The 18,689-nt window shown below is 46.0% G+C and overlaps 1 protein-coding gene across 2 annotated transcripts in view; it reads left to right on the top strand.

Annotated features, from left to right (window-relative positions):
* Window positions 1-3,809: 3,809 nt before the first annotated feature.
* SNX7 (sorting nexin 7) overlaps window positions 3,810-18,689 on the top strand; it is a 202,003-nt gene continuing 187,123 nt past the window's right edge. Inside the window, exon 1 of one of the 2 annotated variants that reach the window (XM_078644235.1) lies at window positions 3,810-4,305. In XM_078644235.1, the coding sequence (XP_078500361.1) occupies window positions 4,135-4,305 (171 nt within the window). In that variant the 5' untranslated portion in view covers window positions 3,810-4,134. The remainder of the gene's footprint in view (window positions 4,306-18,689) is intronic. The other variant, XM_078644226.1, reaches the window with a different exon arrangement.

Here is an 18,689-nt window from a genome sequence, read left to right on the forward strand (position 1 = left end):
AAGCCAATCTGCAGCGCCAGGGCACAGTTAATCCTCGCCCGCAGCACGCCCATTAGGAGACCAAGGGGCTCCTAATGGGCATGCGCTAACAAGTTAAAACACAAGTGCGCATGAGTGGGCACGGTGCGAAAATTCGCCCTCCGTCCCCACTCATGCGCACTTGTGTTGTGCTGATGCCTGCTGCCCCCATGTCTGACAATGCATGTCAGTCAACATGACGCCAGACCGCCCAGGGGGTGGGCGGTCTGACGTCATGCTGGCTGGCATGAATTGTCAGTTCTCCCTCGGCGTCGGTCTTTGAACTTAAGTAAATTATTCAGTTTACTTAAGTTCAGAAACGTCGGAGCTGCGGGCGGCTGCGGGCGGGCGGGCTACGCCCCCGCGCCCTAATGGACGCACCGCGCCTGCCTGTTTTGCAGGCGAATATATGCACAAGCACTCTCACAATGCCGTCTTAAATGCTGCACACGGGAAAATCTGGTTAAATGGAGTATGTGCGGACACTGATGAAAATCCAGACGGATGTGAATTTCCAAGAGGATTCTTCCCGCCTATGCAGATGCGCTGTGAAGTTCTGGTTGTCCTGGTGTGCATATAGAGCGCCAGAAAGCAGCCGGTCCATGAGTGGTTCTTTTCTGCCTCGTGTGCGCTTGACCAGGGGCTCCAGGCTGTGCAGTTGCGTCAGACGAGCGCACTTGCTGCTTTGTGTGTTTAAAGTAATCTGTAATGCAAAGTGATCCCTCCTCCCCGTCCCCGCGAAGAATGTGATGTGGCACCATGCGTCTTTGATATGTTCTAGATTGGGTTGCCACCTATCCAAGAGAAAAATAAAAACCATTGTTGTTGTTTAAATATTCTGCAAAGGCCAGGATGTAGTATTCAATAAGACTTAAAAGAAAATCGTATGTTTTCATTTGTGCCATGAATTCTTTGCCGGTGTTTACTATAATTATCAGTCATGGATTGTAAATGTCTATCTAGATCGAGAACACATTTAAACGTACTTTCTATTTATATTTGCTGTTTGGAGTATGTACATATGAGCGCTAAAAATATCGTCTTTAGTCGATTTGCCTTGTTTTTGTACCGACCGGGATATTAAAATACCAGCCAGGTGGTAACCCTATTCACAGATAATCAATGGCTCTGGCCTGAATGGGAAAATCCAGAAGATTGTCTCCAGGGTCAGTCTGGGACAAAAATAGTCCAGAGTAACTGTTAGACCTGGCATCCTTGGCCTAACTATCTTTTTGCCTCCACCTCCTGTATTTTTGACGCTGAGCTGGATTTCGCTTTTGCTGGTTTAGATGCTTTGGGCCCTTTGCCACTGCTGATCAATGTCAAAGTGCAAATGCTCTCTGTATAAATTATTATTGTAATTGGTTATCCATAATTGGCATATTTGTATCCCCAAGAAGTCACTAGTAAAGTGCACTGAGTGTGCCAGGGCTGGTGATACAAATGCTACTAGTGGGCCTGCAGCACTGATTGTGCCACCCACATGAGTAGCCCTAAGATGGTGTCTCAGGCCTGCCACCACAGTACCTGTGTGTAGTCTGTGAACTGCCATGTCCTCCTGGTCAGTGTCCCCACTGGCCAGGCCTAACGCTTCCCTGTCTGTACACATTGCTCAGGGTGCAGTGTATGTGAAAGGTAGAGCATGTACTAGTGCAGGTGACAAGCTCTGGTAGTGAATTACAGCAATTTTCGGTGTTCACTACTGTAAGGCTACTTTGCCCATAGGCTATCATGGGAAATGCTGGCTACAGTAGCTACCAGCATACCTTCCCATAGGAGCAAGGTAGGACATAAAAGTCTGGTATCCCTGAACTCAGAATTTAATGACACATCTTTTAGGAAAGGTTGTTTTTAAATCCTGTGTTTGAGAACAGCACTTTTAGAAAGTGGCTGTTCTCTTGTCTGACCTTTCTGTGTGCCTTGGCCTGTTTGTGAATCGACTGTCTGGTTTGTGAGTGACAGGGGATGGGTGGCTCCCAGAGGCTGAGTGTGCCATCCCTGGGCTGAATAGCTCCATCTGCATCTAGAGTGGTGGGAGGGGGTAGCACCTGGGCCTGAATAGGGCTGTGCCTGCCTTCCACAACGCTGGCTCCACCTCATGCTGGGCGGCTGACGACCCTGCCCCTCACTCTGAAAGGAAAGGAGGGGCCAGAAAAAAAAAGTGCTCAAGGAACACCCAGAAATGGTTCAGACCAGGCTCAGAGCCCTCCTGCACAAAGGGAACAAATACTTTTAGGGGTATAAGTACAGGAGCCCTGACTACAGAAAATTAGATCATCCTGGAATCAAGAAGGAACCTCTGCCAAGGAGAAAGCTGGAAGACTGAAGAAGGAAGACTGTACTGCTGTTGCTTTGATGGACTGACCTGCAGTTGCTTTGCTGCCAAGGAGAGGGGAAGGACTTTGTTGTTGCTTTGTCTTCTTGCTTGAAGAGATCTCCAAGGGCCTGTTGTGAGCTGGCCTCCTGTTAAGAAGTCCCAGGAACAAAAGGACTTCACCGCCAGCATTCCCTGAACTCTGCTGAGAGAGTTCTGCCCTTCCTGAGTGCTGAATCCGACTGTGGGGCATCTGGAAGTTGTGGCCTAATGTTTGAAAAGCTGGAGAACAAGAAACTAAGACTATCTGCAAAGTTTCACGCATCCCGTCAGAGCGAGGAAATTCCCACTGCCCTGAAGATCGAGATCGTCACGGCGCCACACCTGATATTGTCACCGGCCCGAAGATCGTCTCATCGTGCCTTTGCGAGACACTCTCTACAGAACCTACGCACCGGAATCTATACAAGGTATCGTCTCCCTCCCCATACAGACCAGATTCGTCGCAACACGCCCGCTGAGTCCAGCGGGGCTGTCGCATCGCCTCCCCAGGGTCTCAGGAGTGACGCATCGCTTGTTTTTCACCGCACCAGCTTCTGTTTTGGAACTTTGTCCTATCTAAAGGTACTGTTGGCTAAACGTGACGCAACTGTGAACTACTCCAACGCAATGTGGATTATTTTGACGCAACCCTTAAGAACTCTTTAAAAACCCTATCTTGTACTGTGTATGTTGGATTTTTGTCTTGTTTAGTTTTAGATTAAATACCTCTATTTTTCTAAACTGTTGTGGAGTCCATTTGTGGTGTTTTTACTGTGTTACTGTGAGTGTTGGTACAAATACTTAGCACATTGCCTTTGATAAGCTTGTCTGCTCGTGCCAAGCTACCAAGGGGGTGAGCAGGGGTTATCTAAAGAGTGGTTCCTCCATACCCTGACTAGAAGCAAGGGTCCCCATTTGGACAGTGGTACCTACTCTGCCAACTAGAGAGCCCCAGTTCTAACAGTAATGAAATAAAAGTGGCCCTGTTTGCAAACCAAATTGTTAAAAAAGTGTCCCACTTTGCCAATCAGACCAATTGTGAGCTTGTAAAGACGCACTGTATGATAATTCTGCAAGGTATGGCAGACTGCATGCATTTATGATTGGTGCAGGCAATGCTTGTTTTAATATCAGCGACATCAACAGTAAAAACCTGCCCACCTGACCATAAAACAAGTCCACAAACTGCCAAAAACACAGCACATAACAGTAATCTGCGACTGTGAGACCATTACATCGAGCACTGCCTGATTGCCCTATAGGCCAGTCCGACTCTAGGTGCACCGATCTACCTTTCTTCCTTCAACTCTGAAGGGACTACAGGGGCTGAGCCCTGGTTTTGAATGTAAGTGCTACTCTAAAAACGTTCTAAGCACGCCCAGTGGTTTTGTGATGGCGAGGCGTCTCTGCCATGTGTATGTACTGTGACTGAAGCAGTTTACTTTCGCTTTCATAATGTGTCTAGATCTATTGGGAAATTCAGCCCCACTATTTACGCAGTTAAAACCCCGTTTCTGCTTCTCTGTGCAGCCGAAAGCACTGCTGGACTGACATTGCCCGTACCTTCCTGACTCGGCGGGTACAGCGCTCTGCTCTGGCACGGCTGACACAGAGCCCTGCCTTCCCCACCGGATCAGCTGTTTGTTGCCGCTGCAGCGCCAGGACCTCTCATCCGGTCCTGCGCACACAACGCCTTACATCGCGCTGGAAGGCAGCCGCCAGGATCGCTCTCTGGACGACTGAAGTCGCTGCCCGGGGCCATGTCAGCCGGCCCCGTGGTCCAGCGAGTTGAACCTTCCGGGGGAGCGCCCCCGTCTCCCTTGCGCCGCCACGTCCCAGCCCAGACCCCGGAAGCCCTCCCTGCCACGTTGCCCCTGTGCACTGATGCGTTGGACTTTGACGAGGACGATGACCTGGAGGTGTTCAGCAAGGTACGGGGTGAAAGGAGGGGTGCTGCATCCCACTAGGGATGCTGAGTCTCACTGGGGATGCTGAATCTCACTGGGGATGCTAATGGTGAGAGGTGGTGCTCGGTCGGCGACGTGCCTTGTCTCCGTCTGAAGCTTCTCGGCACTGCGCCAGGAGCTGCCTGGTAAGGGTTGCCTCGGAATTCAGGAAGGTCCCTGGACGAGCGGGTGCACACAAACACCAGCCTCCTCCCTGTTGGGGTGCAACGCACCAGGGCTTGATCCCGCTGGCTGCGAATGGACGGACACTTTGCAAAACAGCTCAAGTCCTCAGAAAAAAAGGGTTGGTCCAATAAAAGAGGAGATTCGCCGACTGGCACTGCTAGTAACCACCACCCTGTGCTTTAAATGGACCCACAGAAGTGCTGGTTAGCACTACCGGAATACCGGGTTTGCTCCTAAAAAAATGCAATGACCCACCCATTTAACTCTCCCCCATGAGCAGTTGTTATGTATGGACAATGAAGACCTCTATTAGTGGGGGTAAAACAAAACACAGTAACTCCTTATAATTATTTCAGGGCTTGCCTTTCTGTGAGCCGAATTAATAAGAAGGGTCATTGTGCAAGCGGAGTTCACTCAGCCTCTCAAGTAGAACTTTGCATCCTAGCTCCCTAAGTTGGTAATGTAGCTCAGTGGGTTTTTACTCAAAGGTGCAACTCCTGACTGGACCTCCTCAGTGGGTAACTGAAGTCCGCTCACTAGCCCTTTGTGAATCAGGCTGCCTGACATCAGAGATTTTTCTTTCCTCTTTAAACTAGGCTCGGCAAACAGGTGAAACGTTGTAGCCATTGCCCTCTTCTGTGCATTGCTTCAGAGTGTACCATTGAAGGCATCTTTAGCATGTTGGTAGGCACACAAAGTAAATAAGTCTCCCATCTTAAAGTGCTTTTTATTTTGGTGACCTTTGTTTGTACGAGGTTGCATCTTGGAGAGCACGACCGGAACTACTGTTGGTTTACTCTCACAGACCCATAGCGCCGTTACAAAGGTCGATATTGGGCGAGCGCCTGCAAATGATTCAGCTGTCTGCAGCACAGTTTCACATGGGCTCCCACGCTGTTACAAGCTCCGAAGTGCCCCTTTTCACGCCCACAACTAGCGCTGTGCTGCTGTTACAGCCACTAGCAGCTTGCAACCTGAGCAGTGTAACCGCACGTTTCCCACCGCAACTATGCCTCGGCTGCATCCGTAGCTCTGAGACGTATGGTGGAGTCCTGCATGACATGGACCCAGTTGGCAGCGTTGCACTGACACTCCCGTCTGCTCTTCTGTTTAAACTGTGACATACTCCAGCCACGACAGGTTTGCAATCAGACTTCGTACCTTGATAGCAGTCGCCTTGTGGTTTCAAACACTTGTGTATGTATAGCAGTATGCCCAGTGATTGTGCCTGGAATAACTACAGCCACGTCACAGGCATCATCAGCTCCTGAATACTCACTGTATGCCAAGAATATCCTCCATTATACATAGCCATTATTATGCAAACCAGAGATGGCCATAACGTTGACCACAATATACCAATATTTATTTACCAAAGGCAGCATTGTACCAATTATGACTTCAACATGCCAACGATAACGATAATTGCCCCATTATGACTTTCTTGGGCTCCATCATGCCAAAGACAGCACTTAAGGGTACCAGATGTACTTTAGTTAAAGTAATATGGCCAGTAAAAGCAAAAGACAAAAGTAACTCATTTTTGTAGCCGTTACTTGTCATTATTTTTTTAAAATTTTAGACCACATTTCACTTTCGAAGCACGCACATTTTATGGTATAAAAGCACGGTATCAACAATAACGTAATTTAAAGGATTTATTGAACTTCAACATTAAGGTAATTAATCCTACCGTGGGCCGCCTTAAATAGTTTCCAAATGGTGCATGCGCCGTAGGCTATAGCGCAAGCTTTTATATTCCTTCTTCCTACCACCCTCCTTTTGTTTTTTGATGATGTGTTTCTAAAGTCTTCCTCTGAGCACGTAAACGTTCCAGCAGGCCCATTTGTTTCATCCAGATTCCCAACCAGATGGTGCAGTCATCGAGACAAAGTTTACGAACCTCAGATAGGCTTTTACTGCAGTGGGAAGGCAGTCAGAGTCCAAGAAGGGCTGAGTGCATTGCTGTGCCAAAGCAGTACTTTAAGGTCGATTAGGACTGCATTTTAAAGTGAGTTCTGCAGTGATTCATAAAGGGAAACTTGCAAGAGAGATCAGATAGGCATGTCAATTCTTTTAAGTAGGTAGTTATAGTTAGGACCTAGTTTCCATAGGAAATCCGCAACATTCTATTTGGAATAACTTTGGCGCCGGTTGACGAATCTTCGCGAAATTCTCCAAGAAGATGGCCCGCTCCGCTCCTATCCTGAAAGTTTCACGGTGATTCGTCAAGCGGGGGCCGAGAAAAAAGGGTGGGGGTCCCAAAATGTGTTTTCCCCATGCAATTTTCCATGAGGACCTTTAGCCGCGGCTACAGCCACGGCTATCTGCTGAACGGAATTACACCAAATATGGCAAAATGGTAGAGTTTGGTTCGCAGATCACGCGTTTTGTTAAATGGTGTAAATCCGTGCAGTAGTTCCTGAGAAAATCAAAAGTAAAATCATAGATATATCTATGGACGAAGTAGGGTACGTGTACCTCCGAGGATCATAGGCGTACCCTTACGAGCACGAGCTGCATGCTAATTGGCTGTCAACTGTCTGTCAACACTCCAAACCAGGAAGTGTTGGCAGCTGTCTTGTGTCTCGGTAGAACCGAGGCACAAGAAAACGGAAAAACCAGTGCTCAAAAGACGCAAAGGGGGCAGGGTAGAAACACCCTGACCCCCTAGGCCTGTTCAGGGGGTCCCAAAAGGACGCCCAAGGCCCCCCCAATTTTTTTTTTTTTAAACATCGCCTGCTCTCTCTTCCAAAGACTATTGCTTTTCTACATGGGGAGCAACATGTTAGCTGCTCCCCATGTAGAAAAGCAATGTCGGCTCCCAAAGAACGCGGGGCGCAGGCAGGGACTGTGGGGGGATTGAGGACCCCCCCCACGGTCCCCAACGAAGAGGACCAGCCCCGGGGGATGGGTTCCTCGGGGCTAGAAGTGGCCCGGGAGGGGGGCTACGCGGCCCCCCTCCCCAAATAATTAAAAAATAATAATTAAAAAAAAGTAGGTAGGCCGGTCCCGGGGATGGGGTCCCCGGGGCCAGAAGTGGCTCGGGAGGGGGGCCCCTCCTCCCCAACAAATACATATAAAAAAAAGAGGCAGAGCCCCAGGGGATGTGGTCCCCGGGGCTAAAAGAAGCCTCAGGAGGGGGTGGGGGCACGCAGCCCCCCTCCACATTTGAAGAAAAAAAAATAGGGGGCAAGCCCTGGGGATGGGGTCCCCAGGGCAAAAAAATAGAAAAAGAAGGGGGTCTACACAGCCCCCCTTCTTGAAAAGAAAAGAAAAACACCAGCATCGTGCCGGAGGCCATGCCCCCTTCATGCAGAACTCATGCCCCCCTGGCACGTTTGCAGAGGGGGAACAAATTCCCCTTGAATACTGGGGGTCCCTGGGGGCCAACTAGCCCACCAGCAACCTCCAGTATGCGCCAGGTGGCTGCGTTGCAGAGTGATGTTGTGAGGCCACACCCCTTTTTATACATCTCTGCAACACCGCTCTATGGCGCTTACTAGAGGTAGCTGGTGGGCTAGTTGCACCCCAGGCACCCTCAGGATTCAAGGGGAGTTAATCCCCCAACTTAAAACGCGCCACGGGGTGCATTTGCACAGTGGTAAAGGTAGGGGGTGGGGCCTGAGTTCACCTGTGTGCAAACACACCCTGTTGCGCGGTTTAAGTTGGGGAATTAATTCCTTGTCAATCCTTAGGGTCCCTGGTGGCCAACTTGCCCACCAGGTACCTTCAGTAAGCGCCACGGAGCTGCGTTGCAGAGTGTTGTAAAAAGGGGCGTGGCCTCTGAACACCTCTATGCAACGCAGCCCCATGGCACATACTGGTGGTATCTGGTGGGCTAGTTGGCTCCCAGGGACCCACAGGAGTGAGGAGGAACTATTTCTCTAACCTAAAACGCGCCACAGGGCGTGTTTGCAGACATGTCACCTCAGGCCACGGCCCCTTCCTTCATCAGTGTGCAAACGCGCCCGTGGTGCGTTTTAAGTTGGGGAATTAATTCTCTTTCAATACTGAGGGTCTTTGAGGGTCAAATAGCCCAACAGGTATCTCCAGTATGCGCCAGGGAACTGCGTTGCAGACAGGTGTTTAGAGGCCACGCCCCTTTTTACACCTCTATGCAACGCAGCTCTGTGGTGCTTACTGGAGGTACGTAGTGGGCTAGTTTAACCCTCGGGATCCTTAGGATTGAAGGGGACTTAATTTCTCAACTTAGAACGGTGACAGGGCGCTTTTACACAGTGGTGAAGGGAGGGGACGGGGCCTGACGTGATGTGTGCAAACACTCCCTGTGGCGCGTTTTAAGTTGGGGGAAAACATTCAACTTCAAATCTGAGGAACCATGGGGGCCAAGTAGTCCACAGGTGCTTCCAGGAAGCGCCACTGTGCTGCGTTGCAGAGAGGTGGTGCATGCCATGCTCCTTTTTACATCTCTCTGCTACGCAGCTCTGTGGCGCTTACTGGATGTACTACGAATTCCAATTCACTCACCTTTTATCAGGAGAGACCTTAGTGCTGCATCTTTGAGCCCAGTACTGATCCTCAAAAGTAATTCTAACCATACTTACTAGTAACTTGAATTACCTTCCATAGGCTAACATTGACTGGTTTCACTTGGAAATTCTTCTAAATGTGTAGTTTTGGTAATTTAAAATATTCACCTAAAATCATCCGAACAACGAATTCCGATTTACTCACCTGTTATCAGGAGAGAACTCAGTGCTGCATCTTTTAGCCCAGCACTGACCCTGAAAAGTAATTCTAACCGTACTTACCAGTAACTTGTATTTCCTTCTATAGGAATCCATTGTCTAGTTTTCACCAGAAAAGTTTCTAAGTGTCTATTTTCACAAACTAAAAATATTCCTTAAAAATCTCCTGTATGACTTAAACGCATTCTTTCAACTGTTTACAGGAGATGCACCAGTGCTGGATCTAGGATCCACCACTGAGTAAGAAAAAGTAATAACACTACTTACCTGCTAGGTGAATTTCCTTCCATAGTGTAACATTGAGTGGTTTTACTTGGAAATTCTTTACTTGGAAATTCTTCGAAGTGTGTAGTTTTGGAACTTTAAAATATTCTTATAAAATCAGCAGAACTACGAATTCCGATTTCCGAATTCCGATTTACTCACCTGTTATCAGGAGAGACCTCAGTGCTGCATTTTTCAGCCCAGTACTGATCCTGAAAAGTAATTTTAACCATACTTACCAGTAACTTGAATTTCCTTCCATAGGACATCATTGCCTGCTATATAAAATATATATAAATACAAAAATAAAAAAAATCACAATTTCAATATCTTTAAAAACATTTTTTTCAATTTATATTAAAAATATGTAATATAATTTAAAAAATAAAATATCTAAAAATAAATAGTTTAAAACAATGTAGTAAATTAGTATAAAAAACAATTTAATACATTTAAAAATTATCATTTGAAAAACCTTTGAAATTGACTGAAAAAACCATAGGTTTCAGCTATGTTATAGTTAGGAATTAGCATTGAAAAAACCATAGAAATTCACTGAAAAAAACATAGGTTTCACACATGTTATAGTTAGCTGGACATTTCATTCATACAAAACCATTGAAATTCCCCCCTTATAATTAGTTCAGCTAACTATAACACGCGCCCCCTCAATGCACTGCTGATGACCTCACATATTACATCACTCATGACATGGTCAGTAACATCACTCATGACATTAGTGATGACATCTCAAATAACATCACTCATGACATCATCCTTGTGAAAGAGTGGCAGACCTCCTCTCACCGTAGTATAACCTTTGATACATACATTGAAAAATATAAACTAAACATTTTCAAAACAATGGAGATACCAATACCAGTTACAACAACCTATTTAGTAATTCCAAAATGTACATACACATCCACTCATTCACCAACAGTTCTATATATTCACTCGTACATGTACTCACTCATCATATGTACTCATACACCTATACATCCTGTCAAACATCCATTTACTTGCATATACAGCTTTACACACACCGCTACACTTACTTCTACAGACACGTACACATACTTACTCTCTTAAACATTCTCTTATAGAAACACATACTTATTTATACAGGAACTCTTCCAATCTATCACTCTCACATATACTCACTTTTATATACATCAATACTCACATACACTAGTTTAAAACATATGTAGTTACTCATAAAGATACTATTGAGACAGTCATTCACTCGCTAACACACCCATGCACACACTCATCCACCCATACAGTCTTGCACACATGCTGACTTCAACATAAAAACAGTGAGTCAGTCATTCATGCATCTATGCGCTAAGTAATATCCCCCACCGAACCATACAGACACTCATACTGATAGTCAAAATACCAACTAATAACCCATACACACACTCATGTAGCTACTCACCAACCCATGCAGCCACTTATACACAAAGGGAGGCACTGATACAGATATTTGCATATTTAAACATTTCTCGCTAATACATGTATTCACTAAGATACACTTAATAAGTCAGTTATACAATCAATTTTACGAAAAAAACATCCTTTTAGACACTTTTTTACCCATTTATTCTTCCATCGACCTTTAGAAATACATATATAAAAAAATATTTATTTTTCAGAAAGACACACATTCACCGGATGATGTCATTTGAGATGCCATCAGTGATGTCATGAGTGATGTCACTCACCATGTCATGAGTGATGTAATATGTGAAGTCATCAGCAGTGCATTGCGGGCGCGCGAGTTATAGTTAGCTGAACTAACTAGAACGGGGGAATTTCAATGGTTTTGTATGAGTGAAATGTCCAGCTAACTATAACATGTGTGAAACCTATGGTTTTTCCAGTGAATATATATATATATATATATATATATAATTTAAAGAATCCAAAAATTGGAGTGCAAATGAGGTAATACCTCATCACAACGGGAAATAAATGGGCCTGTTTTTACATTACTTTTGCTGCTGATAACTTTGCACAAATAGATGTTCAATAACGTGTGAACATTTTTATTTCTGCAAGTTAGTTTCTTTCCAGAATGTTGTGAAGTGTCCAGAGGAATGCAAGCCCTTGGGGGCTTCTGTGCTTTTTAATATTCTTTCCACCGATCATGGGCCGACTTTTTGGAACAGACAGAGAGCAGTCTTTTTTCAAGTGACTAGTTTTTTAATTAGGTCTCGGCTGAACGCGCGGAAGCGCGTGTCCGCCGACAACCTATTGTGGCCGTGTCTCCTTTCCAGGAGACACTCCTGGCCGCGCGCATCGCCTTGGAGGCGATTTCAAACGAGCACGCGCACGCGAACGCTCGCTGCATTCTCTCTCTCACACACACACACAGAAGCGCCCATGCATGCACGCACGCACGCACGCACATACAGCCTCCCCCACACACATACACACGCGCACGCACACAGACACACGAGTGCTGCCCCCCTCGCCCCCCCGCACACCGCACCCCCCAGCCCTTTCTAACTTACCGGGGCAATCTCGGGGGACTCCGCCGCTGCAGCTCTTGCCAGCTCCTTTCACGGGGCTCCCTCTTGGTCAAGGGAGCCCCGCAACAGTCGCCTAACCTCCTGCTGGCGGGCCCGGGGTTCTCCACTGCTCACAGGTGCCCCGGGCCGCGATACGCATGCCTCCTCTTCCGGTCCTGACGCGCCCCGCCCCCGTCACAGGCGACATTGCCTGACTTCCGGTGGGTGCGTACATTTCCGTCTTCGTTATTTATTTATGCAATTTTATAGCGCTTCACAAAAGGACCAATAGTGATACACGAGGAACAAAATACAAAAACAAACAAATGATATGTGTTGCGGGCAGTTCAGTGCATTCTCCCACATACCATACACCTGGGGCTAAGGACAGCTCATTGCCTAAAAATGTTTCGACATTCACGTGTTAAATTAATCATGTCATGTACAATGCTAATAGCTCTAACTTTTGCAATGCCGAGACCGTTGCATTGTAAATGCTTGTTGTTCTTGGAGTTAACTTAAGTTCGCTGCAATTTATACAAGCTCCTAGAGGTAAGGCACATTGCGGCATGACGGTGATTTAAGAATAATTCAGATGTGCCTTTCACTACTTTTGTTAACATGTTTCCTTGTTATCTATCACAATATTGCTTAATGGTAAATATGGCGACCTAAATGAAGTGATGAAAACCTCATAAAATTTTTAAAGACACAGTAAATTCCTATAAATGTATAGGTCTTGGATTTAAGACCTTCAGAATTTTTGCCTTTTTGTATTTAAGGACTATAGTTATTCTGCCTTTTGTACTCTCTGATGGTAGTTTCTTTTTCTGTCAGCCTGTGTAACGCTTTGTATGATCAGTGTGTATTCATGTGTTCTAAGGAACAAGGGAAACACAAGGGTATTTAAGGGACCATGGGTATCAGTATTTTAAGGAACAGGGGTCCCTTACTATAATATCATTTAAACCATATTACATAGAGATACAATAAAATCTATGTTAATTGTCCGAATGGAATAGCAAATGATTTTATTAAAACATATAGCATAATAGTGAAGTGAGAAACACAACAGAAAAAAAGGTCAACCACCTTTAGGACTCAGACATTTTACATGTGACTATAATGAAGACAAGAAAAACATGTCACATATTGCAGAAAGTTTCAACGTTCACATATCTAATTATATATCAATATTAGGAGTCAAGATACTGTTTGTCGATGATGTTTCAATCCCATTATAGAGTATTGTGACCAATCATCAGGGCGTAGGGAATTATGCCTAAAATGCAAAATGCCGAGATTAAACAATTATGGTAGAAGAATGTAAAGCCAGTGTGGGAGCGCTAGCAGTCCTGAAGCGGCACAATAAGATCTTAATGTGACAAAAATGTAGCCGATATAGGAACCAGATTGATGATGCCTAGACAGGATGGGTTGGCCTGCCTTCCAGCGTGTGAGTTGTGTACTGACTGCGAACAACAATTAATTCCTGTAATTGTACAGGTCTTGGATTTAAGACCTTCATAAACTTTCCTTTTTGTATTTAAGACCTCCGTATATTCTACCTTTTATACTGTCTGATGGTAGTTTCTTTGTCTGTCGGCCCGTGTACCTCTTTGTATGGTCAGCGTTTATTCATGGTAAATTGAATGTACATGTGTCTGCATAACTACATGAACACTTAGCAGAGTCCAGCCATGGTCATTAGTATTCTGGAAATCAGGGTGTTAAAGGAATCCTTACCCTGCTGCATGATTAAAGGATGTTAGGTTCTTTGTATACTTTGGATGTCGTTAGATTCAGGAAAGTGCTAGATGAAGGGAATAATAAGTGACTCATGGGCTGTTGCTTAGCAGAGGGGCATGCTACTTTGTCATAGCCAATGATCATTGAGGAGAAGCAGATCCTAAAATAAGCCCATGGTTTTGAGTGACTGACGGGTGAGGACGACTGTTGGACTTAGCCCTTTTTACAGGGTCATCCCATAACTTTTCGCATTCCTCCTGTATTTCTTTTCTGACCTGTTGTTGGTGGTTTCATGACTCTGGGCACTTTATCACTGCCAATCGGTGCTAAAGTGCATGTGCTCTCTCTTGTACACTTGGTAAGATTGGTCTACACCTGTTTGACATATTTATTTTACCTATAAGACTCTTGTACAGTGGTATCCCATATACCCAGTGCCTTTAAATTAAATGCCAATGGTGGGCTTGCAGCACTGCTTGCACCACCCACCAAGGTAGCCTTTCAAACCTGTCTCAGGCCTGTACCACTGCAGGGCCTGCGCACACTTTTTTCTGCCGCTGTGACGTGGCATATAAAGTGGTTGGCACGTCTGCAACTCCCCTTTTACTAAGTACCAGTCACCCCTAAAGCAGGCCCTAGCTAGCCATATGGCAGGACATGTGCTTTTATTTGTGTGGCATGTCCTGGTAGTGACAAACAGCCTATTTGGTTTCTCACTGTTGTGAGGCTACCCTCTCATAGGTCTGCATTGGGGATTCCCTGATATGTGCTTCAGTGGTAATTCCTGACAGGAGAGAGGATAGCATGACCGTGTTTGGTATGTTTGAAATAGTAGTGATAAATCCTGCTTATTGCTGAACACTGATTTATTATTACTATTTTAGAAATGGCACTTTTAGAAGTGGGCATTTCTTTGTGCTGATATGTCTTTGTGCCCTGCCTGGATGTGTATTGAGTGTCTGGTTCTGACTGACAAGGGAGAGGGGTTGTGCATTTACTCCAGCCAGTCACAAGGATAGTTGAGGTTTGTCCTACCTTTCCTCGGTGACTCAGCGCTAGGCTGAATAGAACTTGGCTGAATTTAGAGTAGCGGGAGGAGTTGTCACTTGCACCTGAATAGGCCTGTTCTGCATTTGGAGTGGTGAGAGGAGTTGCACCTGCACTTGAATAGGACTGTGCCTGCCATCTACAATTCTGGCTCTGCCTCTTTGTGGTGTGTCTGGGGTAAGGGTGGGTGGAATTTGCGTAGTCGCGCTACGCAAAGCTCGCCGAAACAGCAAAAAATCTCTGTGAGCACTCAAATGCTCTACGAACACTCGGAATGGCTTGTTCCACCCTTTTGCAATGCTTTTTTCCTGTTTGCGAATGCTGTTTGCGTGCTCGGGGAGAAATATCTCGCGAACATGCATTTTGAAAGCTCGAACAAGCAAAAAATTTGTCGAACCCGTGGATTGCGGAATTTTTGGCAATTCTGTGTTCTCCTCGCAAAGTGAAATTACCCAAATTCCGTGAGCGGAGCGGAATTTACCGCCCAGGCCTAGTCTGGGGCTAAGGCTTACACTGTGAATGGGGGGTGTTGTATACTTTTAAATATATTTTATAGTGCCTCCAGAACAAAGACATTTGGAACATAAGTAAAGGGATTTTGAACTCATGAAAAGGAGAGAAGGCACTGCATGGATTGTATCCAGAGGGCTGCTTTGTGCCAGGAGGATCCAGCATTTGGGACTATCTGTTTGAGAGACTGACATGCTGCCAGCTGGGTGGCTTAAGGGACTGCCACTCTGCTGGGTGACCCTGTGTGCTGGCCTTCCTGTGCTCTGGCCTTCCTGTGCTCTGTTCTCTGCCTCAGTGATCTCCCAGGGCTTTGTGGCTTACCCTGTCTGATTGACACAGCATGGGGTGAGCGCTGTGTTTTGCCTACCCTGTGTTGCCGAGCTCAGGTTGAAGCGCGGGGCTCTGCTTGCCTGAACGCATTGCAATCGTGAAGTGCCTTGTTGGGCCTCATGTCAGCCGAGAGCATGCAGAGAACTCTGTGCCGACGGGGAGCACTTGTGACTGACTGACAAGAAGCGCTGGAAGAGCACTATTTCACTTTCCTCCGTGGCGGAGGAAAAACTCATGGGCACCCTCCCCCCCAGCCAGTTGCCATAGTAACGGGGAGCCACAGGAGAAGCCAACCCCGCCTACACCATTAGGGAGGCCCTGCACCGGAAGAGGAAGTAAAGGAGCTGTGGCCCGAGGTGAGCAGGGCCAGCGCCCGCCTGCAGCGTGGTAACGGCGGAAGCCCGCTGAGAGCTCCAGGCCCAGAACTGTCCCGGCAGCCGGAGGACCTAAGCCGTGATGATCGCAGCGGCCAGGCTGATCGACCCTGCGGGGGGTCCAGGAAGAGTCCGACTCACCCGGGGAAGTCTGTTTACGGTAGAGGGACAGGTAGGAGGCCAGGTGAGGCACTGAGCCAGCATTCCTCTCTTGCCAGGTTGAGCGGCTGCCCTGGGTGGTAGTGGGCAGCTGCCTTGATAAACAGGGTAATTAGCAACCACAGGGGCTGTCCAATAACCCTGAACCTGGGACAAGCAATCAATACACCTAACGATAGGTTCAGGGAGGAACACTAGACTTACAATACTTCCAACAATTCAAAGGAAAAAATAAACAAATAATATTTGTTTATTTTTTCCTTTGAATTGTTGGAAGTATTTTAAGTCTAGAGTTCCTCCCTGAACCTATTGTTTGATAAACAGGGTGACACAGGCTGTACTTGGGGATCTTGTGCGGCAGCCCGACTGAGAGAGGTGGTGCGCCACTCCCCCTTTCTGATACACCTACTTGGGGACATTGGTGTGTTTTTGGTAGCCCGGGGTAAACATCGACCGAGGCCCCTGCTCCTCAACTGGAATCAGGAGGAGGGTTGGTAGCCCTGGTCGGGAGATGTAATTACCACATTTTCTGGTGTAGTTGGGCATGTGGCCCAGATGCCTATGGAAAGGACACCAGGTACCCTCATAGGAGCACAGTTGCTGCTTTAATGGTTATTCTATCCTATGATAGTGTATATCCTATGATGGAGTATACACTAGTAATTCAGATGTGTTGTGCCCTGATGTGATATTGCATATTATGGGGGATATCCACAGTGATGGTGGACTTATAATGTGTTCACGCTACTAGTACTTACTATAGTGCACTGGTGATGATATTTAGGCGTACTGTTGTATGCTAAGTGTGACCCTACCAGTGGTTAGTGGTGACCCTAAATATAATGTTTATGACGAATTGGCCAAGTGGTGTATGTAATACCTGTGATGTGATGACAAGTAACTAGTGGCATAGTAATATATGTGATTGTGATCTAATGTGTTTTTAACCTTGTGTGGAGTCTCTTTTTTTGGTGTGCCTAGTGTGTCACTGGTGTGTGTGTGTGTTTTGCGCAAACGCTTTACACATTACCTCTGGGATAAGCCTGACTGCTCTGCCAAGCAACCAAGGGGGTGAGCAGGGTGTGTAACTCCCTTGTCCTGACTAGAGTGGTGGGTACTGCCTGGCTTAGGTGCATACCCTAGCCACCCAGAAACCGCATTTCATAAAAAAAAAAAGAAGAATGCGTTGTCAGTGGTATAGCAAACCACTGTGTATGCGATCCAGTTTAGTATTGTTACTTGGTAAGTCCCATTTGGGCTCAGCAATTGTACCGAAGCTTGTCATCAAACCTCAGCTGAAGCTTGTGAGCAAGGTTCTGACTCTCTCACCAAGCAATGGTTCTGCTAGCGAAACTAGTCAAGTGTAAGAATGGTCACTGGGAAATTGATAAGCCTCTAGAAGGGAGGGCAATTTGATATGTACAAGGAGCTAGAAGTTTGCTTGTTCACATATAGGCAATCAAGGTGTCACGATGAACTATAATAATAACCACAGTTACGATGCTATAGTATGGGTCACTACTGTCATTTATGTTTCACCTTATTTGGTGTTCCTTTACTGAAAGCTTAATGCTTAATTTAATTTCTATAACCATTATATTGCAATTTTTTGTTGTCCACTCACTGCGAGTCTTAGGCTGTTGTTTGATCTGGTGATGGTGTCCACACATTGTACATCTGTCAGGTACATTCCTCATATCACCATTCAATGACAGACGTTCTTGTGGGACACTGGTATATGTAGCATGCATTCCATTTACCTCCCGCAGGATGGTGGCGTATAGTGTTTGTCTGTGATCTGTGACATTTCCAACTGCTTCAGAGCTCTTTTTTTTTTAAAACGTGGTGAGTGAGATGTAGGTATCCAGAATCTGCTGGTCATATCTTAACATGGTGGTCAATGGTCTGCTTGTCCAGTAAATGGACGAGGCGCAACATGATCTCCATGAGTTCAATGCTAAAGTCACAGCGGTGACAAAAAAAGCAGAATAACTCCCTGTGTTGCATTTTTGCACCCTGTACCATTACTCCATCCGCTCCTCCGACAAATGACGGGCCATTGGTATTATATAGTGTGCTTGCAGGAGGGTGACAGTTCAGAGACACTACCTCTGAGGGTCTTATGGCAGCAGAAAGAGGGTCACTATCTAATCTTTTCCTGAACAGTAAGGAGTTGGTTTGAGTTTTAGGATTTGCAGGATGGAGCTCAAAAGGGTGCTGAACTGGAATAGTAGTGATTTTCCTCCATGCCTTTTGACCAAGAGCAGTGGTTCACTTTGTTTGACTGATATTCCTTGAGTCCTGTAGGAATTATTGGACCATCCACGCAAGACATATAGCAACATACTGTGTGTTTAATTGCAGTTTGTCTTTTAGTCCAGCCATTGATGGGTCTGCAATTTGGTCATAATTCTTGAAGCTGAAAATTAGTTGGCCAATTGACATTATTATTATAATTTGTTGAATTGTTGAGAGGGCTATATTGGGGAGCTCTGTGTAAAGTAGTCCAGAGAGAACATAAT

This window comes from Lissotriton helveticus, chromosome 1_1 (genome assembly GCF_964261635.1).
Source record: "Lissotriton helveticus chromosome 1_1, aLisHel1.1, whole genome shotgun sequence".
Classification (NCBI taxonomy): Eukaryota; Metazoa; Chordata; class Amphibia; order Caudata; family Salamandridae; genus Lissotriton; species Lissotriton helveticus.